General features: G+C 40.4%; 1 protein-coding gene across 2 annotated transcripts in view; it reads left to right on the forward strand.

Annotated features, from left to right (window-relative positions):
- The window catches only part of ppp2r2d (protein phosphatase 2, regulatory subunit B, delta), a 60,232-nt gene that overhangs the window by 19,725 nt on the left and 17,490 nt on the right, over positions 1-23,017 (forward strand). The window contains exons 3-4 of one of the 2 annotated variants that reach the window (XM_072557640.1): positions 6,666-6,871; positions 13,102-13,199. In XM_072557640.1, the coding sequence (XP_072413741.1) occupies positions 6,781-6,871; positions 13,102-13,199 (189 nt within the window). In that variant the 5' untranslated portion in view covers positions 6,666-6,780. The remainder of the gene's footprint in view (positions 1-6,665; positions 6,872-13,101; positions 13,200-23,017) is intronic. The other variant, XM_072557639.1, reaches the window with a different exon arrangement.

Raw genomic sequence — 23,017 nt, forward strand, 5'->3', positions numbered from 1 at the left:
GTATGCCACTAAAGGATCCTTCCCCTCGCCTTTGTTGTATGATTTAGAGCTTTACCTAAAACTGGTTTCTTAACACTGAATTTTCAGAAAGGATTTTGGCATTTCGACCATCTAATGATTTAATGTATTAGAAGTGAAAAAAAAAATTAGTTTGGCTTTTGAAAATATTTAGTTCCTGAGAGTCGCAGCCAGGAAAGATACAAGACAGATAATAAAAGCAACAGGTAAATCCAACAGCTATCACCGAAGTCTTGCAGCACCAAAGGAGACCATTTAGTCCACTGTGTTGTACCAGCTTATCAAGTGTCCTCTTCATGTCACTGTCCTGATTTTTCTGAAGATAATTGTCCAATGCCCTCTCGAATGTCTCAGTTGAACTTGCCCTCCTCCATGTGTGTTATGGCTGTAAGAACTAAATAATATTACTGATTAGAGAGTATTCATAGTATGCAATTCATGCTACTGTGCCACATTGGAGATTCAAGCTTGCTAAGAGTACTAAATGAGAACTGTAAATCAGGCCCTAAGATAGACACTTCACAGTTGTAAATCAATAAACAATGCGAAGGGGCTTGTGGTTTGCTCTTATTTTGTGGGTGGGAAGTCCAGAAGGCTGGGTGGGATGGGAGTGGATAAGGGATTGACCATATTGATCATGAAATCAGGAATTTAATCTAAGGTTTGGGAGCATTAAGGATGAGCACTGGAATCAGAAGGGAAAATCTGAATTCAGAAAGGACACTGAAATGAAATGTGAGAAAATAACTCATGAGTTTTTGTGATAGGCAATGACCATCTCCAATAAGAAACAACCTAACTAAAAGCTGTTGACATTCTGTCATGTTATCATCACTGAATCTCCCACTATCAACATCCTAAGGGATTACAATTGACCAGAAACTCAACTGGACTCCCCACAAACACTGGCTACAAGAGCAAGTCAGAGGCTAGGAATACTGCAGAAAGTAACTCATCTCCTGACTCCCCAATCTCTCTCCATCATTTACAAGGCACAAGTCAGGAGTGTGATGAATGCTTCCCACTTATCTGGGTGGGCGTGTTCCCAGCAACACTCCACTAGCTTGACATCATCCAGAACAAAGCAGCTTGCTTGATTGGTAATACATGCACTCCTTCCAACACTCATGCTCATCAGCAGCAGTGTGTGTATCTACAAAATGCACTGCAGAAATTCACCAAATATCCTTGGACAACATCTTCTAAACCTTACGACCACATCCATCTAGAAGAACAAGGGCAGCAGAGAAAAGGAACACCACCACCTGCAAGTTCTCCTCCAAATAACTCGCCATCCTGACTCGGAAATATATTGCCATTCCTTTTCTGTCGCTGGGTCAAAATCCTTGAATTCCTTCCCTAAGGCAGTGTGTCAGCCCATAGCATGTGGACTGCAGCAGTTGGTAGAAAACAGTGTGACACCATCTTCTCAAGGGCTACTAGGGGTGGGCAATAAATGCTGGCAAGTCAACAATGCCCATATCCACAAATGAAAAACAAAATTCCTTCTGCCTGTTTTAAAACAAAATACAAATTTGGAACTTGAGCGGACTTTTACTTCATGCACCATGTTTTGTGGTTTTACAGTATGATAAAAGATCTACTGTGTCCATGTTAGCCATTGCACATCTTCTCTCATCAAATTTTCTAGCGCTTGACCTGTGACCTTGTATTCTCTCCCACCCTTTTTAGACAGGGTTTCAGAGGATGAAAATCTTTTTCCTTAAATCTTTTGCTCCTTGCCTTAAAACTCTGCCCTTTAGCTTTGACCCCTCTTCTAAGGGGAATGATTTCTCCCTATTCATAACCTTGTATGCTTCATTCAGGTGCTACTCCCTTGGCCGCCTCTACTCGAGGGAAAGCATCTTCAACATATCTAGTCCTTCATAGCTGAATCGCTCCTTTGTCTGCAGAGTATGTTGATCACAAAAGTTGATTAAATGCAGAGGCAGGCACAGTGGCAGTTATAAGTATTGTTAGAGTGAGTTTATGGAATGGTAGGGTTGAGATGAAAGGGAAAATGAGGAAGCTTATTCAGCAGAGTCAAGTGAAGCCAGAGATTACCAATGAAGAAGTCAGATAATGAGACCAGGGTCTAATGCTGATGTTCATTCAAATTTTTGTATGGGTAATATGCTATCTCCTGACTTCAGTCACAACTATGGATGTCTGGCACTATTGCTTCCACAATATTTTGTTAGATATGTTCCCCTTCTGTTAGTGTTAAATGAACAATGACTCTACAAATAACAGGTAGTCTTTGAAGGACTCTTCTCGTCATTGTATCCCCTCTCCTTAAAAGTAGTTCCATCTTTCTCTCTCACTTTCTACCCCAATTTCTCTCCTTTCCTGACAACCACCTCCCTTGAAGAATTTTTCTTTTTTCACCCTTTTCCTGTCCTCCCCCCCAACTCCCAAAACAATGATTTTTTTTTCAGTGATTTCCTCCCTATCTATTATTCTTGCCTGTTTTATCTTGCTCACTTTTAATTCTGCCTGATGTGCATGTTACATTTCATCTCAATTCTTCATGTTTTGTGCCAAAGGAGATTAATTTTAATATATTAAAAATTTGAATGCTACTGTATTTCAGAAGTGGGTTGAAATTGGATATTCTTATTTATAGGATTATATGATGTGCTGTTTTACTGCTTTGCTTGCATTAATAAGTCACACGTTTAAAAACCTGAGTCCTTTGGCATTTTGAAGAAAGTGTGGCTGAGGAAATGCCTTTTTGTGGGAACACAAACCCTATCATCGAGTTGCTAAATGTTGAGGATCAGATGTTCAGGCTCAAAGGGCCAAGGGATTAGATTAGATTAGATTAGATTACTTAGTGTGGAAACAGGCCCTTCGGCCCAACAAGTCCACACCGCCCCGCCGAAGCGCAACCCACCCATACCCCTGCATTTACCCCTTACCTAACACTACGGGCAATTTAGCATGGCCAATTCACCTGACCTGCATATCTTTGGACTGTGGGAGGAAACCGGAGCACCCGGAGGAAACCCACGCAGACACGGGGAGAACGTGCAAACTCCACACAGTTAGTCACCTGAGGCGGGAATTGAACCCGGATCTCTGGCGCTGTGAGGCAGCAGTGCTAACCACTGTGCCACCGTGCGCTCCTATTCTTTGTACCTCCCAGAATAATGTATATTTGTAACAATAAATTTCTCTGATCTGTATTAATAACTCTAACTTTGAATAGTTATCTTTGTTTGAAGTGTCGAAGCATTATTTTTCAACTTAAAAGTCTAAGAAGAGCATTTATTTGTAATATAATTACATAAAGTCCCAACCCAAGGCATTCTTTGCTAATTGCTTCGTATTAATGTTTAGCCTCCATATGAGCAGCAAGCTTATTCAAAGCAGTATCCACGCATCCTTTTGTTTTCTGTGCAGTCGAATACAAATTGTGGGTATATATAATTATTAAGTCAAGTTGTGTACGCCACAGCCTTTGTGGTGGGGTCATTGCATTGATGGAGGCAGATATGGACAGTTGGAATTCCTTGCTGTTTGTGCTAAATCTTTTGAATTACTCTTTTATTTATGCCTTTATAGCTCCCTTGATCATTGGAAGCAATCTGTTCTACCTAACAGCTATTGATGATAAATATTTAAAAGATCTCATTCAAAATTCATCTCCACAGTTCTAACAAAAACCGCACCAATTTTTCTTGTTTTTTTTATATTGGTATTTCTTTACACCTAACAGCATTCTTGTTTGTTGCTTAAGATGTGTAATTGAAACGTGATGTCCTCTGTAATTTTCCGAAGGTTTTAGATTAGAATATTTTTATTAAGTGTTTTGAAAATTCGGCTTCTGTAAAAACAAAAGAGAAATCATAAAATTTCATAGGAACTGTGCATAGCAGTGCTCTGATAGCACTGGGTTCTCCTTCTGGATTTGGCTGAACAACCACAACACCTTGATGGACAGTTGAATATCTGCTCACACTTGGGCACATTGTATGCTACTAATAAACGCTGGAAAATTAAGAAGGTGTGTTCCCAGATGAACTTGAACTACGTTCACCAACTCCCTTTTCCCCCCCCCCCTTCTCCCCCCCCCCCTTCTCCCCTCTCCCCCCCCCCCCCTCCCCTTCCCCCCCCTCTCTGAAGCAAGCAAAATAAAGATAGGTTTACCTACTATAGCATTGAGAAATGTATGCTACAAGTGTTACAGGTTGGTTGTCATTGAAGCGTTTGTGGTAGAGGTTTCAAGATGCTGGTTAACCCCCAATGTAAATAATTAGAATGTATTGATGTTGGTCTTCAGAGGACAAAGTAGACCTGTAACGGTCAGGTGCAAAGGAGAACATGCCAGAAGCACTCAGCAAGCTTGGCAGTATTGTTGGAGAGAGAAAGTCTCTCGAGTTTCAGTTAATTCTGTTTGTCTTTCCACAAACTCTGCCAGGCATATTGAGTGCTTCAAACGTTCTTTTGTTTGTATGTGATTTCCAAGTCCTTAGTTTTTTGTAAAAAAATTAGTTCTATAATGATGGGGAATAAGCTTCACGATTAGTTATTTTGGGTGGAATTAAGAAATGTCGTGCTGGAAAAGCACAGCAGGTCAGGCAGCATTCGAGGAGCAGGAGAATTGACAGATTGGGCAGATGCCCTTCCTCAGGAATGAAGCCCTGACGAAGGGCTTATGCACAGGATGTCGATTCTCCTGCACCTCAGATGCTGCCTGACCTGCTGACCTGAAAAGCTCCTACTTTTCAAGCACCATACTCTCAACTCTGATCTCTAGCATCTGCAGTCCTCACTTTCTCCTGGAAGAAAGAAAAAATTGTCCTGGGGGACAGAAATAGATGTTGCCACCAATACCTCAAACAGGAGAATAACTACTTTGTGAAGGAAAGCATATATGTGTGCATGTAGGGCCTTAAAGGTAAAATCACCATTTTCCAGGCAACCATAGGGCTCTGCTCTGTCAGAGATAACTGATAATGGTTTAACTTGAGGGTCACCACAACTCTGAGGGGAGAGGTTGGGAAGGAGAGTCCTTCATGGTAACCTCAGCTGAATTGAACCCATGCTGGTTGGCATCTCTCTGCATTGCAACTAACATCGCCAAACTGACCCCGATTGACAGGAGAGGAAGATCATATCAAAGATGGATACTGGGAAACACAGAGGTAAATTGGGGTGAGTGGGGAAAGAAGTTGCTACAGATAATTTACTGGCTACACTTAGCTGGCTAAGAATGCAGCCATCTAAACAAAGCCCTTCCCAGCTTTGGAGATTGTGGAGAGGCTTTGAAGCAGGATGATGTAGTCGCTCATTTGAAGGCTGCACACAGGTTGAGGAGGAAAGTCACGTTATTTGTGTTGTGTTCCCATATGATGTAATTTTGAGGTTTTGTTGTTTCAGTACTGTGGTAGGAAGGAGAGACTTGGTTTAAGCAATTCAAGCATAACATTCTCGAAGGATGGTCATCAATTTATGAGGAGACAAAATGTTCAAATGCAGTGGAGAGGAGCAAGATTCCTGCCAAAACCTGATGTGCTTTGTATCATTGCTTCTTGTCAGTGAAAAGTAATTAATCAACACAAGTAAATATTGAAAACAAATTTCATGTAATGGACAGTGCTGTTGAATAGCAGAGAAGAAAGTGAGATCTGTGAGTGAGCAAGTAAAAACAAAAGACTTGACACTACAGCTGGCAACTTCGAAATTGCTCAAAATAGATGTTGCTTTTTGCTTTATTGGTTGATGTAAGTGTTTCAAGTGTATATATTTTGAGTGGTGTACTGTACCTCCTAATAGCTGGGGGGGAATGAAAAAGATGCTTAGCTACTGAACAGTGTTCTGTTTTCCTTTTTGTATTTCTGCTCTTCCTTCCCATCCCCACTCTGAACCTAATCACCCATCACTGCCATGTTCACATATGCACACACTTTATAAGCAAAGTCAGAAAATGTGAGCAGATTGTGTGATCATGCGCTAGTTTTGAGATCTGATTTCTCTTCAAAAAGATAATAAATATTGAAAGGAAAATATAACTATCATTTTGACTGTAGACTTCAACAAAAGTTGTAAAATGCAGATATAAGCACTGTAGTTAAATTTTAAAATGGAAAATTTAAATCATTTGACTTATCGGTTGTGCATTTGTGAAATGGACTGTGGTTGGCTGAAGGATAATTTACTGAGCACCTGACCTTGGTTGCTTACCATGTCCTGAGAGCAAACATGCTGCAGTATTCCCAAAAAAATGCTTATGCTTAGTATCTTTTGATTGGCTGTTTTACTGATGGTCACTGTATATTGGACACTGTCATGCTGCTGAGTTGAATTGGAAAATCAGTGCTGCACTTTAAATACTAATTGCTTGCAAGATGAAGTAAAATTTAGGTTTCATTTTGGATTATTGTCAAACGCAGTTGAATTTTGCTTAATTCATAAGAATTTGTTCTAGTGCCAAGCTAGGACTTGATTGTTTATCAAGGTGACAGTTGCATTGGTTTTATTTTAAATTGTTGGCAATGAAATGGACAGCTCTTAATACAATGTGTTAACAGCATCTTAAGAATAGCGTATGAGGCCTGCGCTGTCATGTTTAAATGCAGAGTCCATCTGTCTCGTGCCTATTCTTTCTGATCTAAAACATTTGACTGTTCTATGCAATGCAGGCATCTGGAAAATCTATAGCAAAAGGAAATCTTGTAAAAGACGAGGGTGCTCAGCCATTTGGATTGTGGAAGTGTCAAATGAGGAAATTAAAGCTGCATTTGCATACTGCAGAAGATGAAATGCTTTCCTTGCAATTTCTCTCAGGTGTTTAAGACTTCTACCTCTGGTACTAATTCACTGATGTCAACATCATCTTTTGATCAAGGTATGAAATATATACCAAGGATTCCAATACTAGCATCTTGAGAATTCATAACTATATGTTAAGATTTTGTGCAGATTTTTAAACTTCCATTCCCATAGGTTCTGCAGCATGCTGCTTCCCCAAATTGCATATCAAAGGGGAAGTCTGCAGAAGAGAATCTCATTCAGCTGTATTATTGCAATTTAAACTTTACTTGGATCGTGTTTTCAGTAGTTGATATTTTCATGATTTTTCACTTGGTTTTGAGTTGCATGGGTTTACCTCTTTTCAATATATGTTGTAAATGCTAAATGTTGTGCTCTCAAATGAGAGACTTCGTAAATGTGACCTATTTCTCTTACTGCAAAGCAAATTGCTTTATTAATTATTTAAGATATACTTCTCACCAGAAAATGACACAGGAATTGAAATTAATTTATTAACTTCACCATTTTGGCAGTTTGATTTTTATTTTAACTACTGCTTTTGATCATTTGAAGTAGCGACAATCCTCTTTATTCTTTTAATAAGCATTAATGTAGATAATATTACTTGGTGAATTTTAGTGCCAGTAGCTATAAGTTTATCAATTCCTACTGTAAGTAAGAGTTTACCAGGGATATATAGTACAAAGTAGATATCATTGGCTTTTGGCAAGTAAAGATTACAAGCAACAAATATGTAAACAAAATATTGTGATCAGGCTTGTTTGCACTCAACACACTTGGAGTATGTTGAAATGTCTGTATAAGGCAATGAAAATGCATGCAGGTGCTTCGCATTCATCAGGTCTTTTGAGAATAAAATGTCTATGAATTGCATGCATTTTAAATTTATTTTCTCACTTTACCAAAAGGCTTCAGCTTCTATCTAAGCATCAAACTTGGAAAATTATTTGAACGAAGTGATGAAAAAATAATTCTGTTATTGCCAGTATTATAAACCTGCATGTTTAATCTCCATTTAAACTCCTTGCATTCTGCTTCACAGTTGTCAGTGAATGAGAGTCTGGAGCTTGCTCTCCTGTGATACTTTCAAATGTTGCTTACTGGATTCCATTATTTTGATGAACAATATTGCAGAAGGAAATTGTTGCTTGCCTACAAATTATAGCCCTGAAATTGAATACAGGATGTTCACAACCTGAGGCAAGCCAATACATGCATATATATTTATTGTGAATCATTAAACTGATCTTTGTTTTTATTAATATTTTGTTTCAAATTTGAGCAGTATGGGGAGGGGTTTTTTTGTGCCCATTCAGAGCTTTTAGGAAGGATGGTGGAGTAACTTAATTGGACAGGAGGAAAAAATAAGGTCCCTGACAGCTGATTAATGTTTTGCTATTAGGTTAGTGCATTCTTCAAGCGGGACATTTTCCCAACCTCATAGTTAGAATCCTGATTCGCATTTGTTACTATGTCATGAATACTCACGAACACCCAATCTGCTGCGGTTGTGTTTATGGATGTCATTTTGTTTGCCAAGAACAGAAACACGTGGTTACGCAAATTTGATTCTATGTATGAGGCTTGTAGCTGGCAGTGCAGATTTCTTCATTGAAGCTCCAGTGCATACAAACTTCATGGATTTAGCTCCTTCAAAACCAAACATTTCTTTGCATATAGTTATTCTAGTCAACCTGCTCAGACATGTTATTGGCACAACTCCACATCTGTTGAGATGTGAACCTTGGCCTTCTGGCACAGAGGTAGGAGCATCACCACTGCTTGTGTTAGGAGTGAAGCCCTCCATGTTGATCAGCTCCTTAGAAGTGTCAGTCATGTACAGGCTAGCTGGTTGTTAAATCACTCTGTGCTTTAGGGTGACGCCTGAGGCAGCCTTACTGCTGATACAAGCAAACCTGCAAAAGAGGGCCATTTTTATCTTTTTCCCATACATTTTTTAAAAGCTATCAGATATGTACGTTCTCCTTATTGTAATGAAAAATCAGTAATCTGACGCTGTGAGCTGCTGAGTGTTAAAGTTCCTTTCATGTTTTAAGTGTGAACCTTGGCAGATGTATTGGTAGCTGCGGTGGCGTAACACAGCAATGATTGATTGTGAATGTAGGTTAGCTCGCTAAGCTGGAAAGTTTATTTTCAGATTTTTGACATCATATCAGGTAACATCTTAAGTGAGTCTCCGAATGAAGCATTGGTGGTGTAGTCCGCTTTCTGTTTTATATGTTCGAGTTTCCTAGGGTTGGTGATGTCATTTTTGGTGGTGATGTCATTTCCTGTTATTTTTCTCAGGGTGGTAAATGGGATCCAAGTCAACATGTTTGTTGATGGAGTTCCAGTTGGAATGCCATGCTTGTAGGAATTCTCGTGCATGTCTCTGTTTGGCTTGTCCTAGGATGGGTATGTTGTCCCAGTCGAAGTGGTATCCTTCCTCATCCGTATGGAAGGATACGACAAAGAACAGGAAATGGTGTCACCACAGGAAATGACATTACCAACCCTAGGAAACTCAAACATATAAATAGAAAGTGGGCTACACCACCAGTGCTTCATTTGGAGGCTCACTGAAGATGTTATCTTATATGGTGACAAAATGTCTGAAAACACACCTTTCAGCTCAGCAAGCAGACCTACATCCAGAGCCTCAACCTGAGCTACACATCTCCTCAAAACTCACTAATGATAGATTATACATGAGGCATCTGATGGAGCTGCCTAGCACCATTTTCCCTCTGCAGTGGCAACCTTCAAGTGTTTACTCACATTGGTGCATACGAAATTGAGTATTAGTAGTACATACCCTTGTAGAACACGGCAGATCATTCACCTTTTTGCAGCTCTAGAGATGAGTTCTCTTGAGCCTGTCATGAATGCTAATAGGGGGAAGAACTTGCTTTCACTTCTCGATACCTTGCCAAGACATGGCTAATGCTTGTTGCTGCTTTTTGCCTGGTCTCTGACATCTTTTCAGGTGATGGGTTGATGAACAAATATTAAGTGATGCTTCTGGATTGCAGAGAATGAAGTGTTTTCAGTTACCTTTTAAACGTGGCAACCAGGTGTTGGAAGTCCAAATTGTCCTGGAGGGCTTCACAACCTCCTACCCGTAAAATTTAGCATTTTAACCCACAAATACACCTGAGAAGGACATAATCGAATGGAAAACCCAACCCACTCACAAGCAGAGTTACCTTCTGACTTTAGGCCCACCTCTATGCTTGCTCTTTAAATAAAAACTTCTGCACCATGTTTTGAAATGGACCTCAGAAGTGACTCAAATTATGCAAGTTGCTTTTGCAAGTGCAGCAAGTTCAAATGATTTTCACCAGTTAGAGACTCCTCTATCTGCATATACCATATTCTGTGAATTTGAATCCAAAACAGGAGTTTGACTTTAGTGTGATCCCAAATGAGGATTTGAGCATTCAGTGTTGGGGTCCTATCCATGAAATGAATGCTGTCTGAATATTTTTGTGGAATGCATTCATTATTCATTGTTCATGAACTGGGGTATTTTGATGTTTTTGTAATGATGAAATTCTCTCAAGCTTTTTATAGACCTTGTGAATTGCAGTAACAACATAAAGTGACAGACCAATAATCCAGTTAAATTTCTTCCAAATAGCGAACCCCAGTCTCTCAGTAAACAAAATTATAAAATGAGAGAAAACTGAAACTTGGTGGTAGCATTCACATTGAGCTTAAAATACAGGCTGCTATTTCCTGCGATAGGATCATGGAATCCCTAAAGTGTGGAAACAGGTCATTTGCATCATCAAGTCTATACTGACCCTCCAAAGAGCATTTCACCCAGACCCACCCCCTACATAATCCATGTAACCCTGCAATTCCCATATCTAATGCAGCTAACCTTCAGATGCCAGGACACTGGACAATTTAGTAGAGCCAATCCACCAAACCTGCACATCTTTGGATTGTGGGAGGAAACCAGAGTATCTGGAGGAAACCCAGGCAGTCACAGGGTTTCTGTGACGCAGCAGTGCTAAGCACTGAACCACCATGCTGTGGTGATAGGAAGGGAAGCAGTGGAATTTCAGTGAGAGAAGTATAGTTGCTTTCTTACTGTTTTTTTTTTAAAAAAGTGTTTTGATTAGTTTCTCATTAAATATTCTTAATCCCATAAAGAGTTTGGAGTTTCTCATTACTGCAGAAAAAGTGTCTTCAGTTCATTTTATTTTAAGACACTTTAATCAGCTTATGATTGTTTTGTTTCTACTACATATCAAGTTGAGACCCTGCTTATGCACAGGAAGATAGCAATGTATTTGCATTCATGTTGAGAGTTGTTATCTGATTAAATGAATTGCTGTTGTGATAGTAATCTCTGCCATGTAAGTTGTGGTGGGACTACATGTGGAAGTGAGGCTATTTTCATTACTTAAATTACAAATGCTGTTAGAATCCCCTTTAAGAAAAGGTATTTCCTTCAGGCGAATGTTGCAATTTTTCTTTTAAATTCAACTCTTGTGAAAGTATCATTTTTCTTTGTGAGCCTATAAAGCATAGTGTACATAACTACAAAATATTCTACCTGATTTGTTTTGAGTCGTCAAATTATTGATCGTGAAGCACAAATATTCAGTTATTCTTTTCTTGTTGGTATGTGTGTGAACGGTTGCGGAAGGGGGCATGAACAGAATTGAGAACAGTTTGTCTTGTGAAAGCATTAGTGCACTAAACACATTTGGTTCATGAGGTTAAAATTGAGGACGAGTTGTCACAAATTGAAAGGTAAGGTGTGGTCATTGCACCATTTGATTCATTTTCAGGAGTTAACAGTCTGAATAGGGGTATAATCAGTTCGCTGGGTAGTAGGGATTGTAGTAATGATAAAAAAGAAGAATGGGATTTTAATAATTATTTAAAATGTTAATGCATTTTTTGTGAAATTTCATTGTAATTGCACAGTTTACTGATTGTTCTGTTGTGGGATCCCACTAGTGAAGGGCAATTAATTAGAGCACAATCTAGGAGTTTATATGATTTATGTTTTTCTAAGCATTACGTGTCAATGAGTGATGCAATCCCTATATGATTAAAGAAATTAAACTTAAATAATCAAAATATGTTGAATAAAAATCACTTGTTAATAAAACAGTAACAGACGCCACTTTTTTTTTCATTTACTTGATGTTTGACATATTCTTGTGTTTATTGTATTCTTACCTCTACCTATTCTCCTCTCTCGTCTCCCATGCGCTCTCACCATCTTTGATGCTTTGAAGCAGCTGACATGGGTGTTAAATGATAAAGGTTAAATGCTAGTTAGAGGCCAGAAAATACTTTCCTGGTCAGTTTTATTTCCCTCGAGCCACAAACTCCAACCATATTGATTACTCCTAAATCCCCTGTATCTAGATATTTTCAGATAAGCCTGTTCAGAGATGTTACTGTACACCCCTACTGCGGATGAGACTTGAAACTGGTCTGCTAATTCATAGTAGGACATGACCACTGAACCACACCACCCTCATCCACCCCCAACTCAATATCTATATCGGGTCATTTGCTCGCCCAGTTGTATATTTTCTAATTAATCTGTTCAGAGATATTATTGCATAATTCTGGAGCAGATAGGACTTGAACCCAGACCTCATGCTCAAAGGTTGTACCCAGTCAATTGCTTATCCAATTATACCCTAATTAATAATTAACCATCACATGTTCTCTAGTTGCATTTGGTTTTTAACCTCCCTACCAGATGGGCCAAATGACCTTGACATGACACTTCTGTATTTCTAGGGGGATGGTTCATTTTGAGTGCGCCAGTACACTGGGTACAAAAGGAAGCACATGATCTCTCCAATCTGTAAACTAATTTTTTAAAAATCACTTTCTTATGTAGTGGTTTGTGTAGCTACCCGTAGAATCTTGTGTATTTTGCTGTCATTAACTGATTCTGCTTGACTCAGTTTGAGTGCCAGGGTGATCCAGCACTTTAGTCATTTAGCTTTGAAGAGCAGTCACTGTCACGTAAAGAAGTTCATTAATCATTTGCGTATAGCAAGGTTCACAACAGAAACGAGATCAATATTACAAATCTGTATTTCCTGAAGTTTGTTGAAAAATCAATGTTAAATGGAAAATATTGCATATTTATGATTTCCCAAAGTATAAATTTTCTTTTGCTCCTACTAGAAGCTAATCATTTGATATTTTTCATTTGTTTTAAAGCTTCACCTGAAACCACCAAAATTTAAATTTCCTGATTTTCTTGAAAGAAAAAAATTCAGTGCTAAGTTTTTTTTTCCTGTTCTCTTGTTACAGCGGATATCATTTCAACTGTTGAATTCAACTACTCTGGAGACTTGTTAGCGACTGGGGATAAAGGTGGCAGAGTTGTTATCTTTCAACGGGAGCAAGAGGTTGGTACTGAATTTGCACTTGGCACAAAAACCCAATCTTAGTAACTAAAATCAATAGTTAATGTTGACTAGTAAAGTAAGTGGTTCCATCTTCGGAAAGATGGCGAATGATGTTATTCAGTGTTTTGTGTCATGCTTTGCTGCTTTAACATACATTTTTAAGTGTCAGCTTTTGTGTTTGTATAAATTTCCATATTGAATTGTGGTTTCAACTGCAACATTTATGTATTACTGAATTCATCATACTCTAAGCATGCTTAGTCAGAATGTTTCACCTTAAAAAAAATACTGTGGAGGCTGCTGATATCAGCTGAAGCTTCTGGTGCATTGGCAACGCAAATAATGCTAGTTTGATTCACAAGGCAGAATTGTGACTTTCACAATCAATGGTGGTTGATGGCTTGCGATCCTATCACAGTTTGTACACTAACGCTATAAATCTTACCCCTCATTCTCAATCCCATAAAGATTGTTTGTGATCTCAACTTCTACCACACTAACTTCTGCATTCAGTTGATCATGCATAAATTATGTCAACTCTGAAATGATGCTACTTGCGTCTTCTCTATTAATGGCATATTAATTCTATCATTAATATTAATGTTAAGGAGCTATAGCTGGAAGGCATTAATGAACTTTGAGCTCATATGCGAGATTTCTAAGATTCTGGATATTGGTTTGGAAGAAGGAAAATGTAATGTTACATTCTTCTCTGGTTTCCTACTTTGGTATCTGGCTGTCAGAAGTTTCACATGATAGCAGCAAAGGTGAATATTGGAAACTAAGTTTTTGTTTTTCATAGAGTCACAAACTGAGTTACTTGTATGGAGAGTAGTATTTAGGATGTGACTACCCAGTAATGTTCTCTAAATCTGTACCTAATGACCAGTGGAATGGATCAGGGAATCATAGCCTCCTTTAAGGCTTACTATTTACGTTGGAGCTGCTCACAAGCTGTCAGGGCTACCCAAGATGATGCAATGACCTTAAAGGAGTTCTGGAGGAATTACAACATCGATGATGGCAGGTTCATGGGAGGAAGTGAAGAATAAAGGAGTCAGGAACAAATTGTGCCCCCAAATTGCAGATGGTTTTAAAGTGTTTACAGCTGAGGACATCGCCAAAGCCAGGCAAGTTGTAGATAATATTGGTAACAATCAACTGCAGTTAGACATCAATGAAGATGATGTCTTGGACTTGCTTGAATCCCATGTCGAAGAACTGACCAATGAGGACCTTATGGAGCTGGAGCAGCAGATGATCCTATTTGAGGAAAACATCTAGGACAGGGAAACCCCAGAACCCAAGAAGATTTTGACAAAGGAGTTAGCTGAAGCTTTTCGTCTCTTTAAAAAAGGGTTGATAAAGTTTGAGGAGCAAGATCCTAATGCAGACAGGTTCATCAAAAGTTTACCAGAGAGTTACCAATGGATTCAGCTGCTACAAGGCTATTTATAATGAGAAAAAGAAAGGCCCTGTTCAAGCCACCCATGATGTTTACTTTCAGAAGTGACTTTAGAAGTACACCCCCACTCTCCAGCAGCAGAAACAGACCCTGACTCTCCAGCACCAGAACCATCATCCAATTAATAAAGTCATCTTTAATTATTAATTAAGGCCCCAACCGGTATGCAAGGCATCGATTGGAATGAGATTAAGTGCTCACCTTTAATCATTACCTTTTCTAAACAGTTTTTTAAAATGTTTTTATACCTATACACACAGACACATTCTCAATTATAAATACGGTAGTGTAGTTACATTTATTATTATATTTAAAATGTTTTTGGTAAAATACACACCAAGACAAACATTTGACTAATTGACATTAGATGTGAACCGTACGTAACTGTTCTGACTTACATACAAATTAGACTTACAAACAGCCTTAAAAACGGAACTCGTTCGTAGGCCGGGGAATTCCTGTATAATACTTGAAACAATCACACTAAAAAGATTCATTGAGCTATTTAACATGGATTCATAACTTGATGCCAAGTATGCTATCCCCAAACTTGAAACAGTCGAACTTTAAATACTCCGACATCACTTTGACCCTTGAGCGAACCTAAGTAACATTTTAGCTATTTGTTCCAGGCACTATCAATATGCAAACACTATCTAACACTGTACAATTAAACTAATCCATGAATATTGCAAAAATAACTGTGCCTAAAGAGTCTGGATTAGTGGTGCTGGAAGAGCACAGCAGTTCAGGCAGCATCCAAGTAGCTTCGAAATCGACGTTTCGGGCAAAAGCCCTTCATCAGGAAGCCCTTCTGGGGTTTCCCTGTCCTAGATGTTTTCCTCAAATAGGATCATCTGCTGCTCCAGCTCCATAAGGTCCTCATTGGTCAGTTCTTCGACATGGGATTCAAGCAAGTCCAAGACATCATCTTCATTGATGTCTAACTGCAGTTGATTGTTACCAATATTATCTACAACTTGCCTGGCTTTGGCGATGTCCTCAGCTGTAAACACTTTAAAACCATCTGCGAATTGGGGGCACAATTTGTTCCTGACTCCTTTATTCTTCACTTCCTCCCATGAACCTGCCATCATCGATGTTGTAATTCCTCCAGAACTCCTTTAAGGTCACTGCATCATCTTGGGTAGCTCTGACTGCTTGTGAGCAGCTCCAACGTAAATAGTAAGCCTTAAAGGAGGCTTTGATTCCCTGATCCATTGGCTGAAGTAGTAATGTGGTGTTGGGTGGTAAAAAGATGACATTTACATTGGGGTAAGGTCGTCAAAAGTGCTTGGATATCTGGGGGCATTGTCAAGTACAAGGAGAATTTTGAAAGGAATCTGCTTGACCAAGCAATAGCATTCAGCAGCAGGAACAAAAATGTTCAGGAACCAATCTTCAATGAGAGCTTTTGTTACCCAAGCTTTTGTGTTTGCCTTCCAAAATAATGGGCAGAGATGCCTCGAAGATTCTCCTAAGTGCCCTCTGATTTAGGGAGTGATACACAAGTATACACTTAAGCTTGCAATCCCCAGATGCATTACCACCAAGCAATAACATTAGCCTATCCTTAGATGCCTTATGTCCTGGAGTATTTTTTTCCTCTTTTGAAATGTGTCCTTTCAGGCATTTCTTTCCAAAATAAGCTGATCTCATCTACAATAAATATTTGCTCAGGCATATCACCTCCCCCCTCAATAATTTTATTCAACATTTCAGGAAACTCTCTCCGTAGCACTAACATTGGCATTCACTGCTTTATCTTGCACTTTAATATTGTGTAAATTTACTCTCCCTTTGAAATGGTTGAACCAACCCCTATTTCCAATAAATTCTTCATCACAAGCACCTTCACTTGCTGCATGTGTAGCTTTAAAATCAATGAAAAGGCTTTGAGACTTTTAGAGTCATAGAGATGTACAGCATGGAAACAGACCCTTCGGTCCAACTCGTCCAAATATCCCAACCAGGTAAAAACAATGACTGCAGATGCTCAAAACCAGATTTTGGATTAGTGGTGCTGGAAGAGCATAGCAGTTCAGGCAGCATCCGAGCAGCAGTAAAATCGACGTTTCAGGCAAAAGCCCTTCATCAGGAATAAAGGCAGAGAGCCTGAAGGGTGAAGAGATAAGCTAGAGGAGGGTGGGGGTGGGGACAAAGTGGCATAGAGTACAATAGGTAAGTGGGGGAGGGGATGAAGATGATAGGTCAGGGAGGAGGGTGGAGTGGATAGGCCTCCTTCTTTAGAGAACGCAATTTACCAGATGGCCTCCAACGCATCTTGTCCACATCCCGCACCTCCGCCCTCAGACCTCACCCTTCCAACCGTAACAAGGACACAATACCCCTGGTGCTCACCTTCCACCCTACCAACCTTCGCATAAACCAAATCATCAGCCAACATTTCCGCCACCTCCAAAAATACCCCCCCACCAGGGATATATTTCCCTCCCTATCACTTTCTGCCTTCTGCAAAGACCGTTCCCTCTGTGACTACCTGGCCAGGTCCACACCCCCCCCCAACAACCCACCCTCCCATCTTGGCACCTTCCCCTGCTACCACAGGAATTGCAAAACCTGTGCCCACACCACCTCCCTCACCTCCATCCAAGGCCCTAAAAGAGCCTTCCACATCCATTAAAGTTTTACCTGCACATCCACCAATATAATTTATTGTATCTGTTGCTCCCGATGCGGTCTCCTCTACATTGGAGAGACTGGGCACTTCCTAGCAGAGCGCTTTAGGGAACATCTCCGGGACACCAATCAACCACACCGCCCTGTGGCCCAACATTTCAACTCCCCCTCCCACTCTGCCGAGGACATGAGGTCCTGGGCCTCCTTCACTACTGCTCCCTCACCACCAGACGCCTGGAGGAAGAACGCCTCATCTTCTGCCTCGGAACACTTCAACCCCAGGGCATCAATGTGGACTTCAATAGTTTCCTCATTTCCCCTTCCCCCACCTCACCCTAGTTCCAAACTTCCAGCTCAGCACTGTCCCCATGACTTGTCCTACCTGCCTATCATCTTTTCCGCCTATCTTCTTTTCCACCTATCCACTCCACCCTCCTCCTTGACCTATCACCTTCATCCCCTCCCCCACTCACCTATTGTACTCTATGCTACTTTCTCCCCACCCCCACCCTCCTCTAGCTTATCTCTCCACCCTTCAGGCTCTCTGCCTTTATTCCTGATGAAGGGCTTTTGCCCGAAACATCGATTTTTACTGCTCCTCGGATGCTGCCTGAACTGCTGTGCTCTTCCAGCACCACTAATGCAAATATCCCAACCAATCTAGTCTCACCTGCCAGCACCCAGCCCGTATCCCTTTTAAACCCTTCCTATTCATATACCCACCCTTTTAAATGTTGCAATTGTACTAGTCTCCACCACTTCCTCTGGCAGCCCATTCCACACATGCACCACCCTGTGTATGAAAATGTTGCCCCTTAGGTCTCCCTCATATCTTTCCCCTCTCACCATAAACCTATGCCATCTAGTTCTGGACTCCCCATCCCAGGGAAAAGACCTTGTCTATTTAGCTTATCCATGCCCCTCATGATCTTATAAACCTCTATGAAGTCACCCCTCAGCCTCCTACGCTGCAGGGAAAACAGCCCCAGTCCCAGCCCCAACCTCTCCCTATAGCACAAGTTTCACAACATCCTTCCAATACGAAGGAGACCAGAATTGCACACAATATTCCAAAAGTGGCCTAACCAGTGTCCTGTACAGCCACAATATGACCTCCCAACTCCTGTATTCAATACTCTTTTCCAATAAAAGGAAAGCATTCTTGCACAAGGCCAAGGCTAATAGGTATATTACACTGATTTTGATCCTCTAACCAAATTACCAATAGCCTTTCCATTTTGATAATTAAGCCACTGCATTGCTGAGTGATAATTGTCACTTTCATTGGGACAGAGCCTTTTACACGCTCCATTACTTTCCCCTTGTCATTTATAATTGGCCTGATTGTTGATCGACTATAACCTAATGCTTTTCCAATGTTTGTTGGCATTTCATCTCTCTCTGAAAGCTTTATTATTTTCACTTTTGTTTCCATCGTGATTGTTTGCCTTTTCTTCAGATTTACATTTTGAAGCCATGATTACGAAGTTAAACACACGAAGTAAAATCAGAATGCACAGAACAATATTTACATGATCTGACTTTAAAATGGCGATTACGGCGTGCGCTACTCTCCCTTGGGCCAACAAACCGCTGAAAGATTGCCTATCTCACTTAATTTTAGCAATTGATCCAACATCCTCGGATATTTGTGGAAGAGAGTTCCAAACCACTCCCTTTGTATGTGGAAGTACTTCTTCACATTCTCCTAAATGGTGTGGCCCAAATATTTAGACTTTGTCCCTTAATCCTAGAATCTCCAACCGGTAGAAATAATTTATCTTTGTCAAAACTATCTTTTCCTGTTAACGTTTTGACTTGGATCAACTCTTAACTTTCTAAATTCTAGAGAAAGCAGGCCTAATTTGTGTAATCTCTTCTCAAACTTAAACCCTGAAATCCAGGTGTCATTTTTGTAAACCTACATTGTACTCCCTCCAAAGCCAATATATCCTTCCTAAAGTGTAGTGCCCAAATCTCCTCTCAGTATTCCAATTGGAGTCTAACCCAGGTCTTGTTTAGTTGCAGTGTAACTTCTGCATCCTTATAGTATGTAGCCCTGTACATATAAAGGCCAGTGTTCCATTTGCTGCCTTAATTATTTCCTGCACTTGCTAAATGGCATTTTAAAACTATATAGGCATCTTTATTCCCTAGTCTGTTTGGACCTCTATTGTATTTTCCTTGCTACCATCTAGAAAATACTCTGATCTATCCCTTTTTAGCCCAAAATGCAAACCTTACACTTTTTTAGTCTGCCACACTTTTGCCCATTCACCTAATCTCTCACTTTGTGGATATGTGTACTTTTATGCTATCATCTATGTTGTCTACAATGCTGCCTAACCTTATGTCATCACCAAATTTGGATATGACTTTGTTAAAGACTTGGACAATAGCATACAAAGAATGTGAATAATTGAGGCCCGAACACCGATCCTTGTAGGACATAACTGGCCATATCCTACCACTTTGGGTTCTTAATCATTATCCCAACTTTGTCATCTACAGCTTAATTTCCCAGCCATATCAGTAATTTTCCCTGAATTCCATGGGCTTCTAAAACCTTTTAAGTGGGACTTCATCATATGCCTCCCGTAGGTCATCCATTGACATTCCCCTGTCCACTACCTTTGTCACTTCAAAAAAAAAATCAGAGATTTGTTAGGCATGATAATTATGAAGATTTAAAAATTTACAGATGAAGGGCATTGGTTAAGTATATTGACCATATATCAAGCGATCTTTCTGGGCGCTTCCCATTTCCTAGGAAAGAGCAGGCATTTGTAATATTGCATTCCTGAAGTAACATGCATAAAAGGCTTTGTTTATTAAAAGATCTGACTTCCTATTTCACCATCTTCATAATCTCCTTCCTTTCAGCATTTCCCATTCCCTCGTCATCTACTCAGTCCCACATCCTGTCAACCCTCTCTTTCCCAAACGCGTACGGGAGATGCAACCGGCTACCCTCTTCCTCTTCCTGTCTGCTAGGAATCCAAATGTTTCCTTAAGCTCTTGCATATAGTTTTGTTCACTCTTTGCCACTCATGATGGAAATCAGTGTGATTTCCACTTCCACAATTCCTATTCAGTCTACAGGGGGACTCTGAATATCCAGTTGTCTCTTATTTTAATTCCTATTCATTCCCATTTTACTCTTGGTCCTTGACCATCTAATAAGCTTGAAGAATACCACCTCATCTTTTCGGCACCTTACTCTGGTCTCAATGTTGGGGTTAACTGTTTCAGATCATAACTGCTGCCCCAATTTTTGAAGGTGGCAGCTGTTGTTAATGATGCTGCTTTTGCCATTTAACAGTTCCTCTAGACCCATCCTTTAATTCTTGTCCCGTTACCAAAGTCCAAGTGAGGTCAATGAAATGGAGCAGTTACAGAGAAAGGTACCAGGAATTTTTTCTTCATGTGTAGTGACTTGAGCGATGACTCCACAAAGTCCATTGGTAATTAAGTTGAAACCACAGACAACTTCAATTAGACCCCACCACCAAGAACATCTTCCCCTCCCTAACCCTCTCTGCCTTCCCTTTTGCCAATGCTTGGTTCATGCCATTCTCTCGACAATTCACCCAAACCCCCAGGTACCTTCCCTGCAACCATAAAAGATACAAAATCTGCCTACACACACCCACCTCACCTGCCTCTCCTCCAACCTGCTTACTGTAATCTGTGCTCCCGATGTGGTCTTCTCTACATCGGGAGACCAAACGTAAATCCGGCATATTTTGCTGAGCATCTCAGCTGGGCCTGCAGGGTCCGACCTGATTTCCCAGTCACCGCCTTCCCATGACCTTTTCCGACATGAACATCCTTGGTCTCCTCCATTGTCACAGTGAATCAGACTGCACATTGGAGGAATAGCACCTCATCTTCTACCTGGACAGCCTTCAGCCCAGATGATTCAACATTGAGTTCTCCAATTTCAAATAACCTCCCTTCCCATTTCCCAACTCCCTTCCCAGCCCCTCCCCTCCCCTTCCATTCCTCAGACCTACCCTTCCTTCCAGCTGCGAACTGGATTATTTCCTCCCATCGATCAAGCAGATCATAGCCTCTACCTGTGTTCATCTATTCCCCCCCCACCATCTGCAGCTCCCCTTACATGCACCCCTAGCCCTGGGGAAGGGTCCACCTGAAACATTGACTTCTCCACTTGATGCTGCCTGGCCTGAAACTATGGGTGGCACTGCCCTCTCTTCTAAGTAGACCTGGCAGAGGTTTTTGGTTTGTTGCTATTACAAATTTAGGTCTGTAAAAGAATTGATGGAACTTGCTGACTCTAAATATGACCACCAAACCTACCTTTCTGGATCTGTTTATGCTCTGCATTAGCCAAAATTGGGGTTGCATACATTGCTCCTGACCAGTGGGCCACTAATACTAGCCAATGCCATGTGAGGAGGCATCATATGTCATTAGCCGATCTTGTTTGGGATTGTGATGTATTGACACCTTAGAGGATGATAGCTGTTTCTTCATTTCCCTGAAAGCTATGGGTTGGCTACATGACCATTTCCAAAGCTGACACTTTAAGTGTTGATGCAAAAATGCCAGAATAGAGCCAAGATTATGTATGAATTTTCCATAATAATTGGCCAGCCTGAGGAAAGGCCTAAGTTCCAATACAGACATGGGAGCCAGGGCATCTTTGATCACCCTCACTTTATCTTCCAATGGGTGTAACCTACTCCTGTCAACTCCGTAGCCCAGGTAGGATAGTTAGGGTACCTGGAACACATTTTTCCCTTCTAAAATATGCACCCCAGGACAAAAGGACTATGCCCAAGTTCTCTACGTGCTCTTTATTGGTCTTCCCTGTTGTTAGCACTTCATTGAGATAAATGGTGACCAGGAGTAGACCTTGTAAAATATTCTCCATTGTTCCTGAAAAATATCACAGACTGACAATAACCCAGCTGGCAGTCTCCTATATTGTCACAAACCCTTTTGGGTACTAATTGTACCTTACATCTGGGAATCCTCCTCTTCGAACCGCACTTGAGTATGTATGACTCATCTCCAACTTAGTGAAGGACAGCCCCCTGCCAGCTTTGCTTAAAGTCACCTATACAAGAGATAGGGTATTTATATAGCTGTGAAAAGTGGTTTAACATTTATTTAAAATCCTCACAAAGGCAAACTCATTGAAAATCCCAAGTCTTGTGATAACTTCTGAGTCCCTGTCTTTGTTTACAACTTTGTTTACAGCTTCTGATTTGAGATTTTGTTTGAATTTTTCTGTGGATGGTCATCCTGGTGAAGAAAGCAAACTTCCCAGCCTAGCTGTCCTGTTTCTGAATGTCATTGTTCAGAGTATAATCTGGAGCCCTGGTTCAGCCTGAACTCCAATTCCCTCCTGAGGAGCAACTGGAAGACTGAGCAATAATATTTCCTAAGCAAGCTACATTGCAAAAATCCCATTAACATCTGGTTGTGTGTGTACTAGAATAGCTGACACCAATGTATTTTGTCTTTAAGAGCTTTACAATCACTTCCTCCTCCTCCTTCCCCTCAGCCTCCAAAACCACCACCTAGAAAATGGTGAATCTGCAGGGAGAAATCAGTTTTTCTTGCACTGTCTGTGCTTTTTGTTATTTAGAAAATTTAACATTTTAAGTTTGGAAATAAAAATATATTAACTAGTTTTGACATTTCATTAAATAGTTTGTTTTGCAAGAAATAATAGCATCAG

The sequence above is a fragment of the Chiloscyllium punctatum genome, chromosome 38 (genome assembly GCF_047496795.1).
Source record: "Chiloscyllium punctatum isolate Juve2018m chromosome 38, sChiPun1.3, whole genome shotgun sequence".
NCBI lineage: Eukaryota > Metazoa > Chordata > Chondrichthyes > Orectolobiformes > Hemiscylliidae > Chiloscyllium > Chiloscyllium punctatum.